Below are 20,425 nucleotides of genomic sequence, written 5' to 3' on the forward strand. Positions count from 1 at the left end.
TCCATTGCTGAGAATCAGGTTTTAATGTAGCAAATTTCCACTGCTATTTTTTGAAAACAGACTTTTTTTTTAAAAAAAAAGGCCTCTAAAACATCAATTGTAAAAATGATAATTTAGCAATATTAAAATGTTGATATTTTCTTCAAAATATCAATATTTTAAAGGAAACATCAATATTTCCTTCAAAATATCAATATTTCCTTTTAAAATATTGATATTAATATTGATACTTTTTACTAGAGAAAAAAAACCACAGATCAGTGGATATAGAATGAGCTCAACTCAATGCTAGCCTGTTAGGTTGACAGACTGCTTCCGAACCGGCACCAGCCAACGAATCCCATCCCGATCTCCATCAGCTTTGCCAACTTCCTCAGCTTCTTTGCATTTCATATTACAGACCCTTTCATCCCCATTTCACTTGCTCCATCATATTCTAGATCTGTGGTTTTCACCATTTCTACCTTCAGAGACCAAAGGAAGCTATTTTATACCTGGTCAGACTATTTGTCCATCTAGTACTGTCTGCTCTGACTGGCAGCAGCTCAACACGGACACAGTTTAAAGACATGACTTTGCCATCACCTGACCCTTCTAACCGAAGATGCCTGGGACTGAACCTGGAACCCTCAGCATGCAAAGCAGATGCTCTACCACTGAGTTATCTATGCTACGTGGTGAGGAACCACACTGCATGTTGCAAAGGGATTCTGGGGCATCTTCACCCTCCATTCACATGGGGAACCCTGGATCATAGGAAATTGCCAACTGAGTCAGACCATTGGTCTATCTAGCTAGGTGCTGTCTACACTGACTGGCAGCAGCTCTCCAGAGTTTTAGGCAAAGGTTTCTCCCAGCCCTACCTGGAGATGTTGGGGACTGAACCTGGGACTTCCTGCATGCAAAGCAGATGCTCTACCACTGAGCTACAACCCAGGCACTGGCCAAGCTGTTGATCTTTTTCATCACCCAGAGCAAACTGAGAGTTCACCCGATGATACATCTTATACTCCACTGGGTCGCTCAATTGATCATTAGGGGAAAATCTGCTTTTCAGGAAACGCTGCCCATCATTATGGATCTTCTCATTGAGGGACCCCTCAAAAGCTTTCAAGGAATGCCAGGCGTCCACAGCTTAGAACCCACTGCTGTCTGTGGATTCAGAAACATGCTAGTTAACCTCTAAGCCTGGAGTAGGAAACTGGATCCTTGTTTCCTCCACCTATTTGACCACCCCCATCCCCCAATGGGCTAAGATTACTTTGTGGGCTGGAGGTTCCTTGCTGGCAGGACCTACTGAAGAAGTGGCCAACCTTTGGCTTTCCAAAGGCTGTTGGACTCCCATTTCCCAGCAGCTCCAGCCAGCAGAACCAACAGGCAATGATAATGGGAGCAGTAATCCTACTAACATCACCTTGGAGAGTCACAGGTTGCCCACCCCTACTCTAAGGTCCTGCTACATATATACTCCAAAACAGGGAATGACTTGAGTCAACGCATCTAGCCAAGCCACAGGCTAGCAGGACACCCACACAAGCAGGCCAACACAGTCTACCTGACATGCTCAACAGCAAGCGCCGTCTGGTCAAATTCCCCCGACTCATCAAAGACGACCCACAACTCCTGCAAGGGCAGCCGATGCGCCTTCAGTTCCAACAGCTCTTGCATGCACTCCAGAGTGAAGGCGTCAGCCCCTCGGGCTTCACACAGAAAAGGCTCACAGAGGCGCACCAGAGCTTTCAAGGCAGAGTATTCCACGTCAACAACCTGTTGCATTAAAGAAATGCAAGGCACAAGTAGTTCATTTTTTTGCATGGCATCATGTTGGGGCAGAATGACAAATTCCTGGCCCCCCAAAATCAGCAAATGGAGTACATGTGCATCCCCCAAGACCATCTTCTTTCTCTAGGTACCCAACCAAGTGGCACACAGTGGGTGCCTACAAGGGAAAAGGGTTGCACCCCAGTTGTGGAATGCCAGTCCCAGAGAGGCTCACCCAGAGCCTTCATTGTGGTCTTTTTTGCCACAAGAGGGAGACTTTTTTTTAATTTCCTCAGGCTTTTAAAGTTGTGAACTTTTGAATATACTGAATGTTAAGATGCAATATATATTTTACTTTCATTTATTTATTATATGGCATGGACACTTTTAGGAATGCTGTCTATTCTGTTTTCCTTTCTGCCACTGAAATGTTTTATGCTGAATTTTTATGTTGGAGTTTGTTTATACCATTTTCACACTGTAGTTGTTATTGGTATCAATGTTTTATTGTTTGTAAGTCACCCAGAGAACACTTTTATCAGGCGGCATATAAATGCCATCAATCCATCCATGCATCAAATAAGTTAATAGAAATCTTATTCTTAAAAGCTTGTTGACAGCTTTGCATCAGTTATTCAAAGAAGATTGGATTAAAGTGCTAGAACGTTAGCCTGATTAAGTTTAGCAGTCAATTCAGGACAAAAAACAGGAAGGAATTCTGCATGTAGAGCATAAATTGACCTATGGAAATTGCTGCCACAGGATTCATTGATGTCCACCAGGTTGGACAGATTTTAAAAAGGAGGATTCCACAAATTCATAGAGAGGTTAATTGACATATATTAGCTGTAATGGCTAAGTAGAACCTCAGTGCATGTTCAGATGCACTGTACCACTCAATATCAGTTGCTGGGAGGCAAAGAGCCGGGGAAAGGGCTATTGTCTTTTTGCGCTATTTGTGACTTTCCTGGCCACTGACAGCAGATGAATCACGGGTCTGATGTAGCAGCACTCAAAGGCACACTGCCTCTTAAGTGCAGTAAAGTCCCACTCCCCACAGCCAGCTGCTATTCATGTCTCAATTAGAAAATCCACAGTGGGACCTGCAACAGAATGTTGCACTGGGGAGCGCTGCTGTTCAAGCTTCTAGCCAGCCATGTCCATTTTCCAAGATACTCCATTCCACTCTCTGCTTGTATAATCATCACTTGGAAAATAAACATATTTTTAATTTCAGGGAGTAGTTTGGTCTCAAATGCATTTCCTAGCCATGTCTCCAAAAGGACTCTTCCTTCCTGGCATCCCATGGCTAGGAAATGCATTTGGGACCAAACTATTCCCTTTTATCACTCACAACACTTGTGCCACTTCACCGGATGCAAGGCAGGTGGTCCTGCCAAGGTGATTCTAGAACTGCTGCCAACATGGCTTAACAGCAATGTCACACATTCGCAAGAGCACTCCAGTTTTATGTAAACTGCTTATAGGTTTTGACCCTTAAACAGTGTATAAACCCTGCTAACTTTTCTGAAAATGCCCTGCAACACCACCAGTTCAAGGGAGAAAATAGTGCTACTGTCTGAACTTAAACAATCTAGTTGTGGGTTGGGGTTCCAAACAAGGGCTTGCTGCACTGAAGAGAAAAATAGCTGGGGGGGGGGAATCAGCTAGATGCGGGAGATATTAACCACCCCCTCAACAGCTGCAAACATGCCCTCCCTGTCATGGGTGTGTTCAGATTATCAAATCCTATCTTAATCAAATAAGACAGGATATACATGCAATAGTGTAGTGGCAAATTCAGAAGTGCAAGGTCCCTTCATGATAGTCACAGCCATATCCACTTTTTTTGCTGCAGGGTTGAGATCCTTGTTAATGCTTTTTCTCACAACAACAGACGTCTCTAGGAGCCAATCAGGGGAGTGTGTTAGCTACTGAAAAGAGTCTTCTCAGTAGCTGACTCAATTCCTTTCACTCTGATTGGAGACAATCAGCAGGAAAGGACAAGGAAGCAGGTTAGAAGATTCTTCTCAGTGGCTAACACACTCCCCTTTCATGGTGATTGGCTCATAGGATGCTGGAGACATAAAGACCCTGATAGGAGCCTATTCCCAAAAAAGTAAGGGGAGTAAGACCCAGAGACCCTGGATGACTACACCCCTGTATACACAGGGTTTCATGTATCCACGCTCAGTACCTTTCCTCCTGTCTTGATAAACTCTTTGGGTAAACTGGGAAACAGGCCAGGAAGGCACAGTTAACCATAGCTCCCTGTTGTGTCCAAACCAAGACCTATGGTTAATGGCTTCCAAGCACATCATCCCAGAATTTAGAATCCAACTGTAAACCATGGATTTATGGCCTGCTTGCTTGCTTGGAAGCAGAGGCTGCTGGTGGCTCCTTGTCAGTGAGGCAGTGGAATCTGTTTTAGCTGAAGCACCTTGGACAGGTCCTCGAAAGTTCAGACTAAAACCAGGAGTGGATTCCACTGCCAAACTGACATGGAGCCACCTGCCACCATTGCTCAGAAGTCATTCACTCCAATTTCCCAGTTTGGACATAACAGAGAGCTACAGTAAACTGCAACTTCCTAGCTGATTTATTTAGAGCATTTGTACCCTACTCTTCAGCTGAAAAGACTCCCCAAACAGATTACATATGTACAGTTAAGATAAGATAGTCCTTATCTGCAGGCTTACAAGACACAGCACAAAAGGGAAAAGGGACAGGAGGGGAAAAGGAAAAAAAGCAAACTCTGGCACCAGTTCTTAAAGCAAAATAGCAGTTACTATCACGACCAGCTGGAATGCAAACCATTCAAGGACAGGAGGAGCATGATGGAGCTGGTCTTCCAGTAGAACTGAAGGAATGGGCTCTGCTTTCCACCTCTCCCACTGAAGCAGTCTGGTGGGGTGAGGGCTTGTTTATTCACTCATGAAAAGGGTGGAACAAAAGGGCTGCCTGAGAGTGTACACTGCAGCTTAGTAAACCAGAATCTGAGCCAGGCCACAGCCTTGGCGCTGCTCAGCATCAACCCAGGACTGCCATCCCATGCACGGAAGCAAGAGTCTAAGCACAACGTAAACGTCACTCACTTCAACTAGCACCTCAAACACATTGGTGCGCCACAGTGCCTGCCACCCAGACGGCTCAAGGACCTTCTCCAAGTATGTCGCAGTGAATTCTTTTACCTCTGAGGCTTTGCAGTCAGCTGGAAATTTAAAAAGAGGGGAGATTATCATTCATATCTATGTAGAAAAATGCAGGCAATGTCCTGAATACCTCTTTGAGCGAAGCAAATAAGAAAGCAACTACTTAGCTGAGCACTTTTTATGGCACAGAGGCAGCAATTACGAGAAGTGTCCAACCATTACTTGACAACATTATTAAGGGAGGAATTAGGCTGAGGAACCTGCGACTTCCCATGTGCTGCTGGACTACAACTCCCATCACCCCTGCCCACTGGCCATGCTGGCAGGAGTTAGAGTCCAATAAAATCTGGAGGGCCACAGTTTCCCCATCCCTGCACTAGGTGTTAGAAGATGAGCTGCATGAACCTTGTGGAGCCTAGAATAGGCTTGTAAGCCATTTTCAGAAAGCACAAATACCTCTAGAAGGCTAGGAGAGAAGGCTTGCAAGAGATCTGTGGTGGGCACAAGGTTTGTTGTTGTTATATGCCTGCAAGTCGATTACGACTTACGGCGACCCTGTGAATCTGTTTGGATACATTTATAGGGTTTTCATGGTAAGAGGTATTCAGAGGTGGTTTACCATTGCCTTCCTCTAAGCCTACAGCACCCGGTATTCGCAGGCGGTCTCCCTCCCATCCAAGTACTAACTAGACCCGACCCTGCTTAGCTTCCGAGATCAGACAAGATCGGGTGTGTTCAGGATAGTATGGCCGTAGTAACAGACCAGAATTTACTGGTGAATCACTGGATGATCTACACTAGCGACAAAATGATGTCTAACTCCAAATTCCTTAACAACAGACTCTTCAGAAAAAACAGGCTGTTAGAAGCCCTAGCCTGCAGTAAACTCAAAAGCAGATCTGAACTTGTACATGCAGCTGCCAGCGATACTAATCAGTATTAAAATGAGAGTAAACTCAATTCATCCCTCCCCTCCTCCCATTTCTAAGCAGACTTTTTGTGTCATTTTGTTCTGCCTAACTTTATGGAATAGCCTGGTTTAATGCAACCGTCATGTTTCAACTGCTGTTGTTTTTGAGTAGTATTAACTCACTGGTCCATTTTTAGGGTTTGATTAGTTTATATATTGGTTGCTTGGTAAGATGCTTTGTGTTGGTTCGCACCTTAAAAGGGCAAGATATAAAATCCAACAGAAATCATAAGTAAACCTGGAACACTGATATCAAGAGCACGGCCTCCAAAGCCGAGAGGTTACTCACCCAACATGTAATCTTGGTAGGTTTTGAATCGCTCATAAAACAGGAGATTGTTTGTTTGGAAGGTGCCTGGGAAGAAGGTGTTCCTTTCCGGCGCGAGCCTTTGCAAGGTGGTCCCTGGCTTCCCGTTACTCCCATAATCACTGCAGCTGCTATATTCACTGTCCTCACTTTCTTCGCCCTTATCTTAGTCCAAAGAGAAAAAGTCACCCAAACAATTATTTCAATACAGTTCACACAGGCAAGATCATCTACCACATTTACGGGCTTATTTTTGAACGCATCAGATGAAGCCTCATTTGTACAAGGCTCCAAATAGCTATGGACTAATTAAATATTTGCAGTTTCCCACAGAATCTAGAGGAAGCTAGCAATACATCAAACGCTGGTCAATTTCAGCACACCCACATGAAGTATGGGCTACAATTCACAGAGCTACAATTACCGGAGTTCCCTGTGAAGAGGGATTGATTTTTAAACGACTTTGGGAAATGTAGCTCTAGAAGGGGAATAGGGGTCTCCTAACATCTCTCAGCACCACAAACTACAGTTCCCATGATTACTTGGAGAAAGCCATGATTGTTTAAAGTGGAATGATCCTGTTTCAAATGCATAGTGCGGACAAGGCCTACACTACTGGACACATTATGGCCTGAATTCTGGCTTCATCTTGTGCACCTTCCCCAGTGGGACCCTTAAGACTCTCCATTCTGACTGCCCAAAGACGATGCCTATGGCATCAAAAGGTGGAAAGGGAGGTTGGGTCCTCCCTATGCTCCTCCCCACCCACATCTCTCCACTTCTTCTAAGAGAAGGGCCACAGCTCAGTGGAAGAGCATCTGCCTTGCATGCAGAAGGTCCCACATTCAATCTCTGGCATCTCCAAGCAGGGCTAGGAGAGAATCCTGTCTAAATTCCTGGAGAGCTGCTGACAGTTAGTGTAAACAATATTGAGGCAGATGGACCAATGGTCTGACTCAGTATACAGCAGCTTCAGATGTTCCTACAAGGCCTACTTCCCAGTGCTGCTCCAGACATTGTCAGATTACTGATCTTAAAGCCTGGATAGGTTCACATGGGAAGAAGTATTCCTTCAGGTTCAGAGATCCCAATGTTTAGGGGAAAAAGGCTGCTCCAAAAATTCTAGACTATACACCTCACAAACAGGAACTAAAAGTGTTTTAGTTTGACTTTAATATTGCATTTTTACATTGCTATAACCCATTCCCAGGTTCTTATGGTGAAGGGCAGGAAAGAAATCTAAATAATAATAATAATAATTTGTAATATTGAAATATTATTATTGCTGCCCAGGGTTCCTTTTAGGAGAAAGGGCCGGAGATATATATATAAGCCTTGCACCAGCCACAACACAAGGACAAAGGCAAACAAACATTTATAGAGTATTGTGAAGTGGTTTGCACACATACTGGGTGCGCCCCCTAAATCTGTCCTGGGAGTTCCCCCAACCTTCTGGACCAGATTTAGGGGTCACATAGAGAAGCTCCATTGTGCAGCTAAAAGTCCTTGCGCTAGCAAAACTATTTAAGATGGATCCCACCACCGGAAGCAATTCACCCACTCAGCATTTCAAAGCACTTGTTTTCAGGAAGAGAATGTGTGTTCAGACTGCATTCCTTGCATTTATTATGTCTGTCTCTAGATGCAATCTGATGTTTATGCTTGCTTGGGAGCAGGCCCAGTTCAATTCAGTGGGATTTGCTTCCAAGTAAAAATGCCTTGGGTCAGGCCGTGTCAGTCCAGTCCCGATAAGAGAAAACTGCTTTTGGAGCAGACCACCGCAATTTGGGGTGGAGACAATAAGCACCAACTGCACCAATATCTCTGAAATAACTTTGCAGAGATCAACTGAAGGAAGATGTCTCCTTGAGTATTTAAGATTGCTTCTATTTTAGAAAGACAGAAAAACTTTTTTAGGAAACGGTTCCTTGTTGCAAATGTCCAGTGTGCCATAGGTAAGGAGGGACGATATTTTGTCTCTCACTGAATGCTGTAACAACACACATGTAGTACTGTTTAATGCAGATTTGTTACTCCATAGTACTGAGGTGGACCTACTGCCTACCATTCCTTCACACATAGGACCATTTACCACCATGCTTGTGTTTTGCTGTGCATTGATACTGCTTATTCTATTCTGATTTAGCATACAATTAAAAAATGTGTGGACTGCCTTGAAAGGATCTGTTTCCTGAAAGGTGGGATATTATTTATTTAGATATTTCAGTACCACCCTTCCCAAACAGTCACAGAGGAGTGTACCAAGATAATAAATAAACAAAAGCAATACTTATTGCTGGGATTTTTGCAATGAATGCCAGGTTAGAGAATTGATTGTAAGAACACATGTAGCTACCTATACCAAGTTAGACCACTGGTTCATCTAGGGCAGAACTGTCAACATTGACATGGTTTCAGACCAGAACTTTTTCCATCCATACTTGGAGATGTCGGGGACTGAAGGTGGAGTCTTCTGAATGCAAATAACAGGCTCTGCCACCCTTACGGCATTGTTAAATAGCATTCTTATATTATTAAAACCAAAGGGCAAACTCGCTTAACACAAGATTATCTACCACAACTTGTATTCTTGTTTCATAAATTCAAAAGATATTGGCAGAGCACAGGGATTGTAGCATAAAATTCCATCCCTGTCATAGTATACACACTTCAAATAACTGGAAGAATTTTCAGGGCAATTCCCCCTGCTTTGAATGCCTATTGCAAGGGAAACTTGCAACCCAGTATTGTCACTGTTTGCACAAAACCAGGAAATGGTCCATACACAAAGTCCAGGGGGAATAATACTCTTACATATAGGGAACAAGCCCTAGAGCTCTGAATCCAGAGCAGGATGCCAAGATCCTTTCCTCTTTTCTTAATATAAAGAAGTGAGATCACCACTGTGACACAGCAATCAGAGCACCAGATGAGGATGGGGGAGACTCAAGTTTGAATCTCCACTCAGCCACCACCGCTCACTGAGCAACTCTAAAGCCATTTCTAGCTCTCAGCCTAACCTACCTCACAAGGCTGTTGTGGGGGCAGAAAAACCAGGGGTGAGAAAGGTAACGTGCACCACTCCAAATTCGTTGGGAGGAACAGTGGCATTAAAAAAAAAAGATTAATAAGACAATGTGCAGAATTAGTTATAGGCTTGCAAATGAGTAAATACTGCGATTTGTTAGAGGATGAAGAGGAAGAGAGAGAGAAATAATCGCTTGCCCAGTTTAAGGTCTTCTGGCACTTCCTGTGGCTCAGAGCTGCTGACATCTGGCGCAGACTGCCAGGGCTCCTCTTGCTGTCCATTTCCCCCTTTCTCTCCTTCGTCGGCTTCTTCTTTCTCCACCTCCATCGCGCCCTCCACCGTCTTCTCTGGTCGGCTCTCATTAGCCTCCTCCGCTCTTCCAGGGACAGTTATTGTCTCAGTCGCCACCGGTTCCTCTTCCCGCGGCGGCATCAACGATGCGGGCAACTGTTCAGCCATTGCCCCTCTCCTTCGATCCGGCCGAGACCAGCTTCGGCCTTCAAAGCCAATCAGCCGACAATCCTTCCTTGTCAATTTCAAACCTTCCCGGGCGGTGAGCTTTTCTTTTCCTTGACGTAATGCGCAGGGGTGCTCGGATTGGCCGAAAGGAGAGACTCCGAACGTCGCGGGAGCCAATCGGAAAGCGGGCGGGATGGGGGCTGTGGAACGTTGAGACATTGAGGGCGGTGTTCCAGCGTTCTATAGGGCGGGGAAAGGAAGTTGCAAAAGGTTGAAAAGGAAAGCGGGCTCAGACTCGAGCACGAGAGATGCAATTTAAAACATACTCTTTTCAGTGGATGCTAGCCACAATGGCTATATGCTACCTCTACTGTTGGAGGCAGTATGCCTCTGAACGCCAGATGCAGCGAGTCCCAAGCAGTAGTATAGTGGCAAATTCAGAAGTTCAGGGTCCCTTCATGATAGTCACAACAACCATGCCTGCTTTTTTTGCTGCTGGGTTAAGGATGAGATCCTTTCTAAATCTTCTTCCACAACAACAGACATCCTAGGAGCCAATAAGCATGAAAGGGAAGAGTGTTGGCTGCTGAGAACAGTTATCTCAATTGCTGACTCACCTCATTTCACTCTGATTGGCTCCAATCAGCAGGAAAGGACAAGGATGCATGTTAGAAGACTCTTCTCAGTGGCTAACATACTCCCCTTTCATTCTGGTTGTCTCATAGGATGCTGAAGACATAGGGACCCTACTCCCCAAAAAGTGAAGAGTCTAAGACTTGAGACTGTGGATGACTACACCCCTGATCTCAAGTGAGGAGAATGCTATTGTACTCAGGTCCTGCTAGTGGGCTTCCCAAAGGCATTTGGTTGGCCGCTGTGCGGACAGGATGCTGGACTAGATGGGACTTTGATCTGATCTATCAGGGCTCTTCTTACCTACTTCACCCCATCACATGGCTGGAGCTGCCGCCTGGGACAGTGATTACTGCATTTTTATTCAGTTATGTTAAAATATAAAGGGGGGGATCTAGCAGGGCTCTTCTTAACCTTGTTAAAACATTTCTACTCTGGCCACCATCAAAACAGACTCTAGGATAGCGTACAACAATATGGATATTATATGAATTAAAACCTGAGATAATACAATAAATACAATGGAATACAATATTGAGACTATGTGTGTGATATATGTGTGTATGGGGAGAGAGAGAGAGAGAGTCCCTTTGAATTCAATAGTACTTTCTTCTGAGACGACTGGTCTAGGGCTGCACTGTCAAGCTGCAATCTTGATTCTTGCTAGGGATATGAAATGGAAATGGACTGCCTTCAGGTCGATCCTGACTTATGGCGACCCTATGAATAGGGTTTTCATGGTAAGCGGTATTCAGCAAGGAATTACCATTGCTTCCCTCTGAGACTGAGAGGCAGTGACTGGCCCAAGGTCACCCAGTGAGTTTCATGGCTGTGTGGGGATTCGAACCCTGGTCTCCCAGGTCATAGTCCAATGCTCTAACCACTACAGCATAAAGTGAAATAATCTTGCTCTCTCCCTCCCCTTTTTTTTCTCCACCCACATATAGGATAGCGAATTCCTAGTGGCCATTTGCGCACAGCTGGTGTTAGAGGCAGTATGGGTCTGAATGCCAGTTGCTGTGGAATGCAAGGAGGGAGACTGCTATTGTGCTCTTGCCCCTTTTTGGAGCTTCCCATAGACATCTGGATGGCCACTGTGAGAACACAGTGCTGAACTAGATGGGCCCTTGGCCTGAGCCAGCAGCAGGTCTCTTTATATTGTTCCAATCAATCCCTTTGGAATGCCAAGTAGACTACTATCCTTGGTGCAGCTCAATACCATTTCGAAAAGAGCCGTAGCTCAGTGGTAGAGCAGCTGCCTTGCATGCAGAAAGTCCCAGGTTCGATCCCCAACAACTCCAGTAGGGCTGGGAGAGAGTCCTGTCTGATACCCTAGAGACCCACTGCCAGTCAGTGTAGACAATACTGAGCTAGATGGACCAACAAGTCTGACTCAGTATGAGGCCACTTCCTATGTTCCTAACAAGTTTGATTCCAAGTGAGAAAAAAAGGCCATCATCCATGTTCCCTTACAGCAAGGATGGGAGTCCTGTGGCCTTCCAGATGTTATTGGACTCCATCTCCCATCAGCCCCAGCCACCATGGCCAGGGGTTGTGGGAGCTGTAGTTCGTCAACATCTGGAAGACTACAGAATCCCCCTAGTTCCCTTACAGAAAAAGTCTATGTGCACAGCAGAAGCAGGTTTTGGTTCAATGTCTTGAGTCTAGGCCCCTTGCCCTCCCCAGCTCATGATGTTAGGATGTTGCCCCAGTAAAGGGTGTGGAATATTTAAAAGAAACTCAGGGCTATATTCCTAAACACGGCCTTCCAGGCTGGCGGAAACAGACTTGTTGAGAAGGATCTGGAATTAATTGTGATTGCCACAAGGGGGCAATGTAACATTTCAAATCATGCTGGAAAACCCGAATGCTGGCACTCAAGGTATCATCTGTTCCATGCAAATATGAATGGCCGTGTAGTACAACCCTTTGTTTTTCAGCTTGACAGGAAGCATCAGTTTGCACATTGGTTAATGCTGCTGTTTCATAGATCTTATCAGAAGGGAAACGCCAGGAATGGGAAATGAAGCGGCGTTATTTATTACATACTGCTCCAGCTGTGTGAATGGCCCTTTACTGGGTGACAAGAACAAAAGGGAGGGGGGGAAATCAGTGCCCTGAAGAGTTTATACTCCAAAATTTGAAAGAGAAGAGCAGTAGCGTAGTGGAAAATTCAGAAGTGCAGGGTCCCCCCATAATAATCACAGCCATGCCCCGTTCTAAGATTATAGAATAATCTGGCCAGGCTTGAATACTGCTTTCAGGTTCTCCATCACTGTCACCATTTGATTGTCCTTTCTCACTGTCAGAGATACTGCTCGAATTACTGGATTCAGGGTCCACATGTTTATCTCCTGCTACTACCCAACTGCTTGATGATGTAGATGGCATGTTATCATCAGGATTCACTGTCTCTTCTTCTGCATTTACAGCATTGTCACTCTTCACAGCTTGGCTTTTTGAAGCAGGAAAGAGTAGGGAAGCCTTTCATTCTGACTGGCTTCAATCAGCAGGAAACGACAATGAACATGTTAGAAGACTCTTTTCAGTGGCTAACACACTCCCCTTTCATGCTGATTGGCTTATAGGATGCTGGAGACATAGGGACCCTGCTGGGACCTGGCTCCTAAAAAAGTAACATGTCTAAGCCCCTCCCCCCCGAGACCCTGGACAACTACACTCCTGGGGAGAAGAGAGCAGAAGGAGAAGACAGAGGGGGGAGGAAATTATTGTTATTGTTATTGTTATTATAAATTACATTTGTATACCGCCCCATTGCCAAAGGTCTCTGGGCGGTTTACAACAATTAAAAACATTAAAAACAAATATACAAATTTAAAAACACATTTTTAAAAACAATTTAAAAAATAAGGTGAAAATTCCATGCCTAAGTGCTTCGTTTTGGTAGTGAGGAACCTGTGGCCCTCCAGATGTTACCAGATTCCAACTCCCATCCGCCCCAGCCAGCATGGCTAATGGTGAGGGATGATGGAAGTTGTGTTCCCACAACATCTGGAGAGCCACAGTTTCCTCACACCAGCTGTAGACAATGAGGACTAAAGATTTGTGCAGACAACTTCAAGGAGAAGCTGGCTTCTGAGAAGGAAGGAGAAAGGTGGCCCCACAAAAGTGTCCTGGGACGGAAGGAGGAGCTCCAGGTATAAGGCATAGCAAGGGAGAGTTCTTGCCATTAGGGGCATCAAGAAAGATCGAAGTGCAGGATGGTGAATTAAGGGGGCAAGAAAATGAAGAGCTTTGAAGGTAAGGATGAGGGGTTGTATCGGATCTGGAATCGGGCAGGAAGGCAGTGCTGGAATTTAAAAGGCAGGGCATCACATGGTCATGGGAATGTAAAGTATCAAAAAAAGAACAGTAAACAGTTCTTTTACAGTACAAAGAACAGTAAAGGCCAGGGTAGGGTGAACAAGAGTTAGCTTTGTTTTGTTTTAAAGTGGGTTCAATGAAAGGACCTGAAGGAGGGGAGGGAGGCAAGGCTATAGCTATCTTGAAACAAAGTCCATAAAATTTGATATATTCCTCTTTAGAAATAAATACTAGTAGTTTGAGATATATTGAATTAGAGAAAGAATCTCTTCCAATTTTATTTTATTTTTTAAAAAACCTACAGAAGATTTATCCTCACCCCAGGTGACCAGGTGCATAACTGTTTACAAGTGTAAATAACACCCAGATGATGAGTTGATCCAGAAATACCCAGGACACCAGAGAAGATGTCAGATAGGGCGACACATTTACAAAGGATGTGGATGCAATGGTCACACTAGCGTGTGATCAAACAATGGGACCTAGGAAGTATGTGTATATCTATGAAGCTAAATCAATGTCATGTTTTTTTCCCAAAGCTAGTGACAGTCCTATGGTAAACATCTGACATCGTTTTAGAAATGTATCCTTCATTAATGATGCCCTTAGAAACAGGCAGACTTCTTCCATGATCAGATTCTTGCCTGGTAATCCATTTTTCGATGAACAACATTATGAGGTTCATTGCCAATAAACCACAATACTCTCTGTAATTCTCAGAATAAAATGAGCTGTTTCATTAAGCAGATGCAAGAAGGCACTACATTCAAATGATTAAAGGATAAATCCTTCCTGAGTTGGCAGCAATAGAGATCTTATTGCTTTTCATTAGTCTGAGCCTTGCTCTGTTGAGGCTTCATTTTCCATTACCAGAAGTTTCTTTTGTAAACAATCTCCACAAGACAAAGAGTTAACAAACACGATTTAGGCCACAATCCTTTACACACATCTGTGAGAAAGTCTCAGTGAAATGAATGCAGCTTTCTTTTAACTGGAAATGTTTAAGTTTACATTATTAGGCTGCCATCATAAACACACTTACTAGAGAGTAAGCCTCATTGAACACAGCAGGGCTTCCTCCTGAGTAAACATGCACAGGATTGTCTTTTACAACATACACTATAAGCTAATATTATTTAGCAGCAATTTGTTTGGAGCGCATCCACAGAAATGATTTTTTTAAATGGCAAAGTGGATTTTAAAACAACCTTTTTGGTTGTTCCTTTACATTCATAAAGCCATTGGTTAACGCTGGAGTGGCTGCATATGGCATCATAGGCTATATGGTCTGTCGACCTTGCACCAATAATAAATAAATAATTCAATAAATAAATCATTTATTTTAAAAAAATGTATCCTACCTTTCAAGATACAAATCCTCCCAAGGTGGGTTTTAAGTAACGACAATGAAAAGGCATCAATGGAATCACAGTGAACATAGGTCACAATGTTCCTTCCCACAAGGCGGTTGATGGTAGATTGGTGGCTATTGTGGGCTGGAGAGGCAGCAGACCAAGTGGAGTAGGCTCTGAGATGCACTCTTGCAAGCTTTTTTTTTTTTTTTTAAATCAGCATTCGTTTTCCTGCCCTCCTGGTTTATAAGATGTCTATTGCCACTCACCTTCACCCTAAGGTCCCAGAGCACGTCACAACAATTAAAAATACAACATTAAAAACAGTTTTAAAACCAATTACAGTCACAAAAGTAGGGCGGGTCCTAAAAATGTACAATTCAGGTGTCAAAGGCCAGGGTAAAGAGGCGTGTCCTCAGCATTCACCAAAGCTGTATACGTGGGACTGCCTTTCAAAATGGTCTGAGAACTACAGATGGTCCACCGGATCATTAACTGGGACTGGGCTGTTTGACGATATTACCCTTGTGCTTTGTCAGCCACACTGATTCCCAGCCCATTGTTGCTGCTGTTATATGCCTGCAAGTCGATTACGACATATGGCAACCACCCTATGAATCTTTTTTGGATATATTCATGGGGTTTTCATGGTAAGAGGTATTCAGAGGTGGTTCACCATTGCCTTCCTCTAAGTCTACGGCACCTGGTATTCCCAGGCGGTCTCCTATCCAAGTACTAACTAGGTCTGACCCTGCTTAGCTTCCAAGATCAGGCATGTTCAGAATAATATGGTCGCCCAGTCCATTACAGGTCTGAATTTAAACTGCTGGTTTTAACCAAAAGGAAAATGTTCTCTGTAGATCTGTCTCCAATCTTTTCACACAAGTTGCTTCCAGATTATTGTTTATTGAGTATTCATCCTGATTTCTTTGCACAAAGTTTGTGTGGAAGTTAGACGATCTTGGCTATTTATTGAGCTATTCAACAAAACACAAATCCTATTAAGCCTCTTTGGCTCTGCAGAGCTATCTATCTAGCTGTGCCTTGGATCTTGGCCTAGGTATTGCTTTTTGGATGCCTGCAAGTTCGAAGCTAGTCAGGTTGGAGTCCGCTTACTTCTTTTCATTTTATTTGTGCAATCTGGGCGTAACGACATCAAGGCACGCCATCTCCCTAGGTGATCTGAAGGCTTAACTGCCAACAAGGATGATGACAGAAGGCAGGAAGGAGGTGAGTTGTCACACATCCCAGCCAGCATGCCAAGTACGGCAAGTTTTGGAAGATGCTTTATGAAACAGCCACCCACAAAAAAAACCAATGGTGACTTGCTATTTCTTGACACACACACTCTTTCTCTTTTTAAAATAAAGTCTTTTCCATCATTTCTCCAGACCTCTCATGATGAAAGAGACAAAAACAAGGACTGATTTGATTATAAGCCATCACTTCCCCCTCCTTCTGTGAAATAAATACAATAAGGTTGTTTCTGGAATAGGAACACTGCTTTCATTCTTTCTTTTAATGTATAAATGGTCTTACCTTGTATAAATATTGTTTTTTTTAAAAAAAAAACTGTACTGTTATTTTTTGTGTTTAACTGTTTTATTATTAAATTTATATACCTTCCTCGAAAAAGGAACCTTGAGGCATGTATGTAAGTAGTAGTAGTAGTAATTTTATTTATTTATTTTATTGCATTTATATACCACCTCATAGCCAAAGCTCTCTGGGCAGTTTACAACAATTAAAAACATTAAAAACAAGTATACAAATTTAAAACCATACCAAATTAAAACCCATAAAAACTGATAGGCAAGTTAAAAACGTGCTATTTAAATGCTGTTAAAAAATGCCTGAGAGAAGAGGAAAGTCTTGACCTGGCGCCGAAAAGATAACAGTGTTGGCGTCAGACACAGCTTGTCAGGGAGATCATTCCATAATTTGGGGGCCACCACTGAGAAGGCCCTCTCCCTTGTTGCCATCCTCTGAGCTTCCCTCGGAGTAGGCACCTGGAGGAGGACCTTTGATGTTGAGCGTAGTGTATGGGTGGGTTCGTGTCGGGAGAGGTGTTTCTTTTAATAATTAAATGGTCCACACCAGGAACGGCTAACTCCCAGTAAAGGAACCTGTTAGGGGGCCCTGAGCAATTTTTTCTCTTTCCCACCCACCTCCAAGATTCCACCAATTTTGGCAGCAGAAGTAAACATTTTTTAAATAAAATGTATAGGCACAGCACTGGGCAATAATTGAGGAGAGTTGCTTTATGCAGCAGAGTTCACTGGAGATATAAAAAGAATACGAAAGAGAGTGGTGTTTATCGTAAGCAAAATAAACTCATTTTATTAAGAAAGTACTAGTCATCTACACTAGCTGAATTCAAAAGTGGAAGGAAAGAATTGTGGGAAGAAGGAGGAGGAAGTGGAAGTGAGGATAGCCCTGAGAATATCAGTCTAAGCAATCAGAGGTATGCTTAAACCTGAGGAAAGTAACAAGGAGAGAATTTGAGAGCTCAGTTGAGAGCTCAACTGATCTGCATGGGTCAAAAGAGGAAGCGGGATAGTATGTTGAGTGGGACGTATGTTGAGCTAATCCCTGGAAGACAGAAACAAAATTCAAAGGGATCTGATAGGCTGGAGCATTGGGCTGAAAACAACAGAATGAAATTTAACGGGGATAAGTGCAAAGCTCTACACCTAGGAAAAAGAAACCAAATTCACAGTTACAAATGCACAGTGAGCTTCATGGCTGAGTGGGGATTTGAACCCTCTTCTCCCAGTAGCCACTACACCACACTGGCTGTCAATGGTCAGTCATGGCCAACAGTCAGGGATGATGGGAGTTGTAGTCCACACCATCCGGAGAGCACCAAATTGGCTTCCTCCTAGGAAGGTTTCAGTAGCACCCCCTTGAGCACAAGTGGATTCTGTTATCATACCTCCAAGCTATAAAATGAAACCACCCAAATCTAACCATGAAGATCAGGACTGGCGCTAGGCATGACTGGGCCACTAGACACCAGCCTGCCCCTGGCCCATGGCACCATAGCCCATCTCCCCCGATACAGGCAGCATGGGCCTAATAAGCCTGCCTGCGTGCCCCACCTACCTCTCATGTCATGTGAATGACGTACTCATAGCGCACATGCCTGCCATCAACCAAGATGGCAGAGGGGGCATCAGCCCTTTAGGAAAGCCCCTGCTGACATTGTGGGTGGTGGCAGGCATGCGAGCACAGTGCGCACAGAATGTACACTGACAGGACAGGTAGGTGGGGTGTGCATGTGGGCTTATCAAAGCCTGCACTGTCTGTATTGGGGAGGTGCCTGGGAGCTCCTCTGCAATCCATGGCAGGTCGGGTTGCAGGACCCAACACTGTCATGGATCATGGAATGGAAGCACCACCCTCCCACCCTAAGGAGGGACCCTTCAGGGGGTCCTCTGAGCCATAAGGGCCCTCAGCCAGGGCCCAACCTGGCCGCCCTCTGGCGTCAGCCCTGATGAAGATGCATGCCACAGCAGATGTGGATGCAACAGTACATTTGGCTGTGCATCAGCTTCTGCATCCAGGCTCCGTTGAAGGAGTGAAGGTGAAGGAGCCATTTGATTAAGAGGATGTGTATCCCTTTTGTCAAGTCTCTCGTTGTTATGCACGGCTAGTTAACATGTGCATGAAGTGGGCCATTTTATTTTTAAAGCGCTGAAAGGTCTGGGGATGAAAGATACTGTAATCATCAAGTCAGCGGCATATTTAATGAGCGGTCTTTTGTCAGCTGCCTCTGACTCCGAAGCCATCACCGGTCCAAATTAATTGATTCAGACAGGGACAATAATTAAACCCTTACAAAACTCTGTAATTTCAGACTCATAAGAGGTCAGCTGTTTCTCTGAAAGGCAAGCCTGAGAAAGATGTCTCGAGGCCAGACTTTTCCCCCAATGCATTCAAGGAGTCAACAGCATTCTTAGCTCTCAGCACTTAGCTGTAGGTGACTGCCTGCATTCAGAAACTGGAGATCACAAGCCAGGAGGAATCAGTCAGTAGTAATACTGGTATTGCCCATAGTGAAACTGATAGAAAGTCTCATGCTGTGGGCACACTAGTCACCTACAACAAAGCGTTTCTATTGGCTACACCTGGAAGGGCAATAGGTCGATCTGCCAATCAGCTGTGAAATATGTATTAGCTGAATTTTTTTAAAATGCACTCGAGCTGATCCAACCATGTTTTATAGTAAAAAAAAAAATATGGCAGAGTTTGACTAGCCTCATGTGCCCCCGTTTTCAGAAAAGACAGTTGGAGACGCACTGGAACCAGTACAACAGTATGTGTATCACTACCCTCAGTCTACACAGGACACTGATGGGGAAGGGCTGCAGCTCAGTGGTAGAGTATTTGCTTTGCATGCAGAAGGACCCAAGTTCAATCTCTGGTATCTCCAGGCAGTGCTGGGCGACAATCCTGTATGAAATCCTGAAGACCTGCTGCCCATCAGTGTAGAAAATACTGAGCTAGATGGACCAGTATTGACTCAGTATAAGACAGCTTTCTAGCTGCTCCTATGCGTTGTGCATCAAATGCCCCAAGTTCAATCTGCCATCTGCAATAAAGCAATAGGAAGCTGCTTTATACAGAGTCAGGCCATTTGTCCATCTAGCCCAGTATTGTCCACACTGGCATCAGCTCTTCAAGGTTTCGAGCAGAAGCTTTTTTCAGTCCTACCTGGAGACACCAGGGGTTGAACCAAGAACGTTCTGCATGCAAGGCAGATGCTCTAACCATTGAACTGTTCCCTATTAAAGTTAGAAGGTTCAGCTAGCAGGTGGTGTGGAAGAGATACTCTGGAGAGTCCCTGGTCTGATCTAGTATAAAGAAACTTCCAATGCTCCTGATCAGGGGGATCCAGTGGCCAGCCTGAGTGGACAGTCACTCTAGAGCCACACTTCCAATGGAGATGGGATGTTGGGTGAGAGAGATCCGGGGAAGTCTCATAAGATGTGACAACAATTGTTTTCTTCTGCTTCTCCCAGTTAGCTTGAGATAACGCACTGAGAATCTCAAAGGTTGCTTCCAGATGACCTGTTCATGGAGCATTCATCCTGCTTTGTTTGCAGGGAGGTTGAGTACATTAGGAAAACCTTAATAGTGCAAAATAGCAATAGTGGCTTATTCATAAAGGAGCTAGACAGTGGGTTTGACATGTCGCTATTGTTAATAAATTGATTCCTTTCTTGGCTACGTGCCAGGTGTTAGAAAGAAATACTCAAGAAATACCTTGCAAATAAGCCCACTGAAGTCACTAGCCTGTAAAAATGTTTACCAGCCATCTAGGGTATGACAGAGGAGAGAGGGAGAGCTCAGTCCCTTTGTAACAGCCCACTGTATTAGTATGCTGGGTATCAAAGAGGGGCCTATCTTTTCCTTTAAAAGAGAGTTCACCATTCA

At 44.2% G+C, this 20,425-nt stretch overlaps 1 protein-coding gene and 1 pseudogene across 1 annotated transcript in view; both read right to left on the reverse strand.

Moving 5' to 3' along the window:
• SHCBP1 (SHC binding and spindle associated 1) overlaps positions 1-9,650 on the reverse strand; it is a 35,872-nt gene extending 26,222 nt beyond the window's left edge. The window contains exons 1-4 of the mRNA XM_061594669.1: positions 9,416-9,650; positions 6,173-6,355; positions 4,857-4,972; positions 1,556-1,767 (exon numbers count right to left, since the gene is read on the reverse strand). Coding sequence (XP_061450653.1) covers positions 1,556-1,767; positions 4,857-4,972; positions 6,173-6,355; positions 9,416-9,650 — 746 coding nt within the window. The remainder of the gene's footprint in view (positions 1-1,555; positions 1,768-4,856; positions 4,973-6,172; positions 6,356-9,415) is intronic.
• LOC133369514 (5S ribosomal RNA) lies at positions 5,548-5,670 on the reverse strand (annotated as a pseudogene).
• Positions 9,651-20,425: the final 10,775 nt, after the last annotated feature.

Source organism: Rhineura floridana, chromosome 13 (genome assembly GCF_030035675.1).
Source record: "Rhineura floridana isolate rRhiFlo1 chromosome 13, rRhiFlo1.hap2, whole genome shotgun sequence".
Classification (NCBI taxonomy): domain Eukaryota; kingdom Metazoa; phylum Chordata; class Lepidosauria; order Squamata; family Rhineuridae; genus Rhineura; species Rhineura floridana.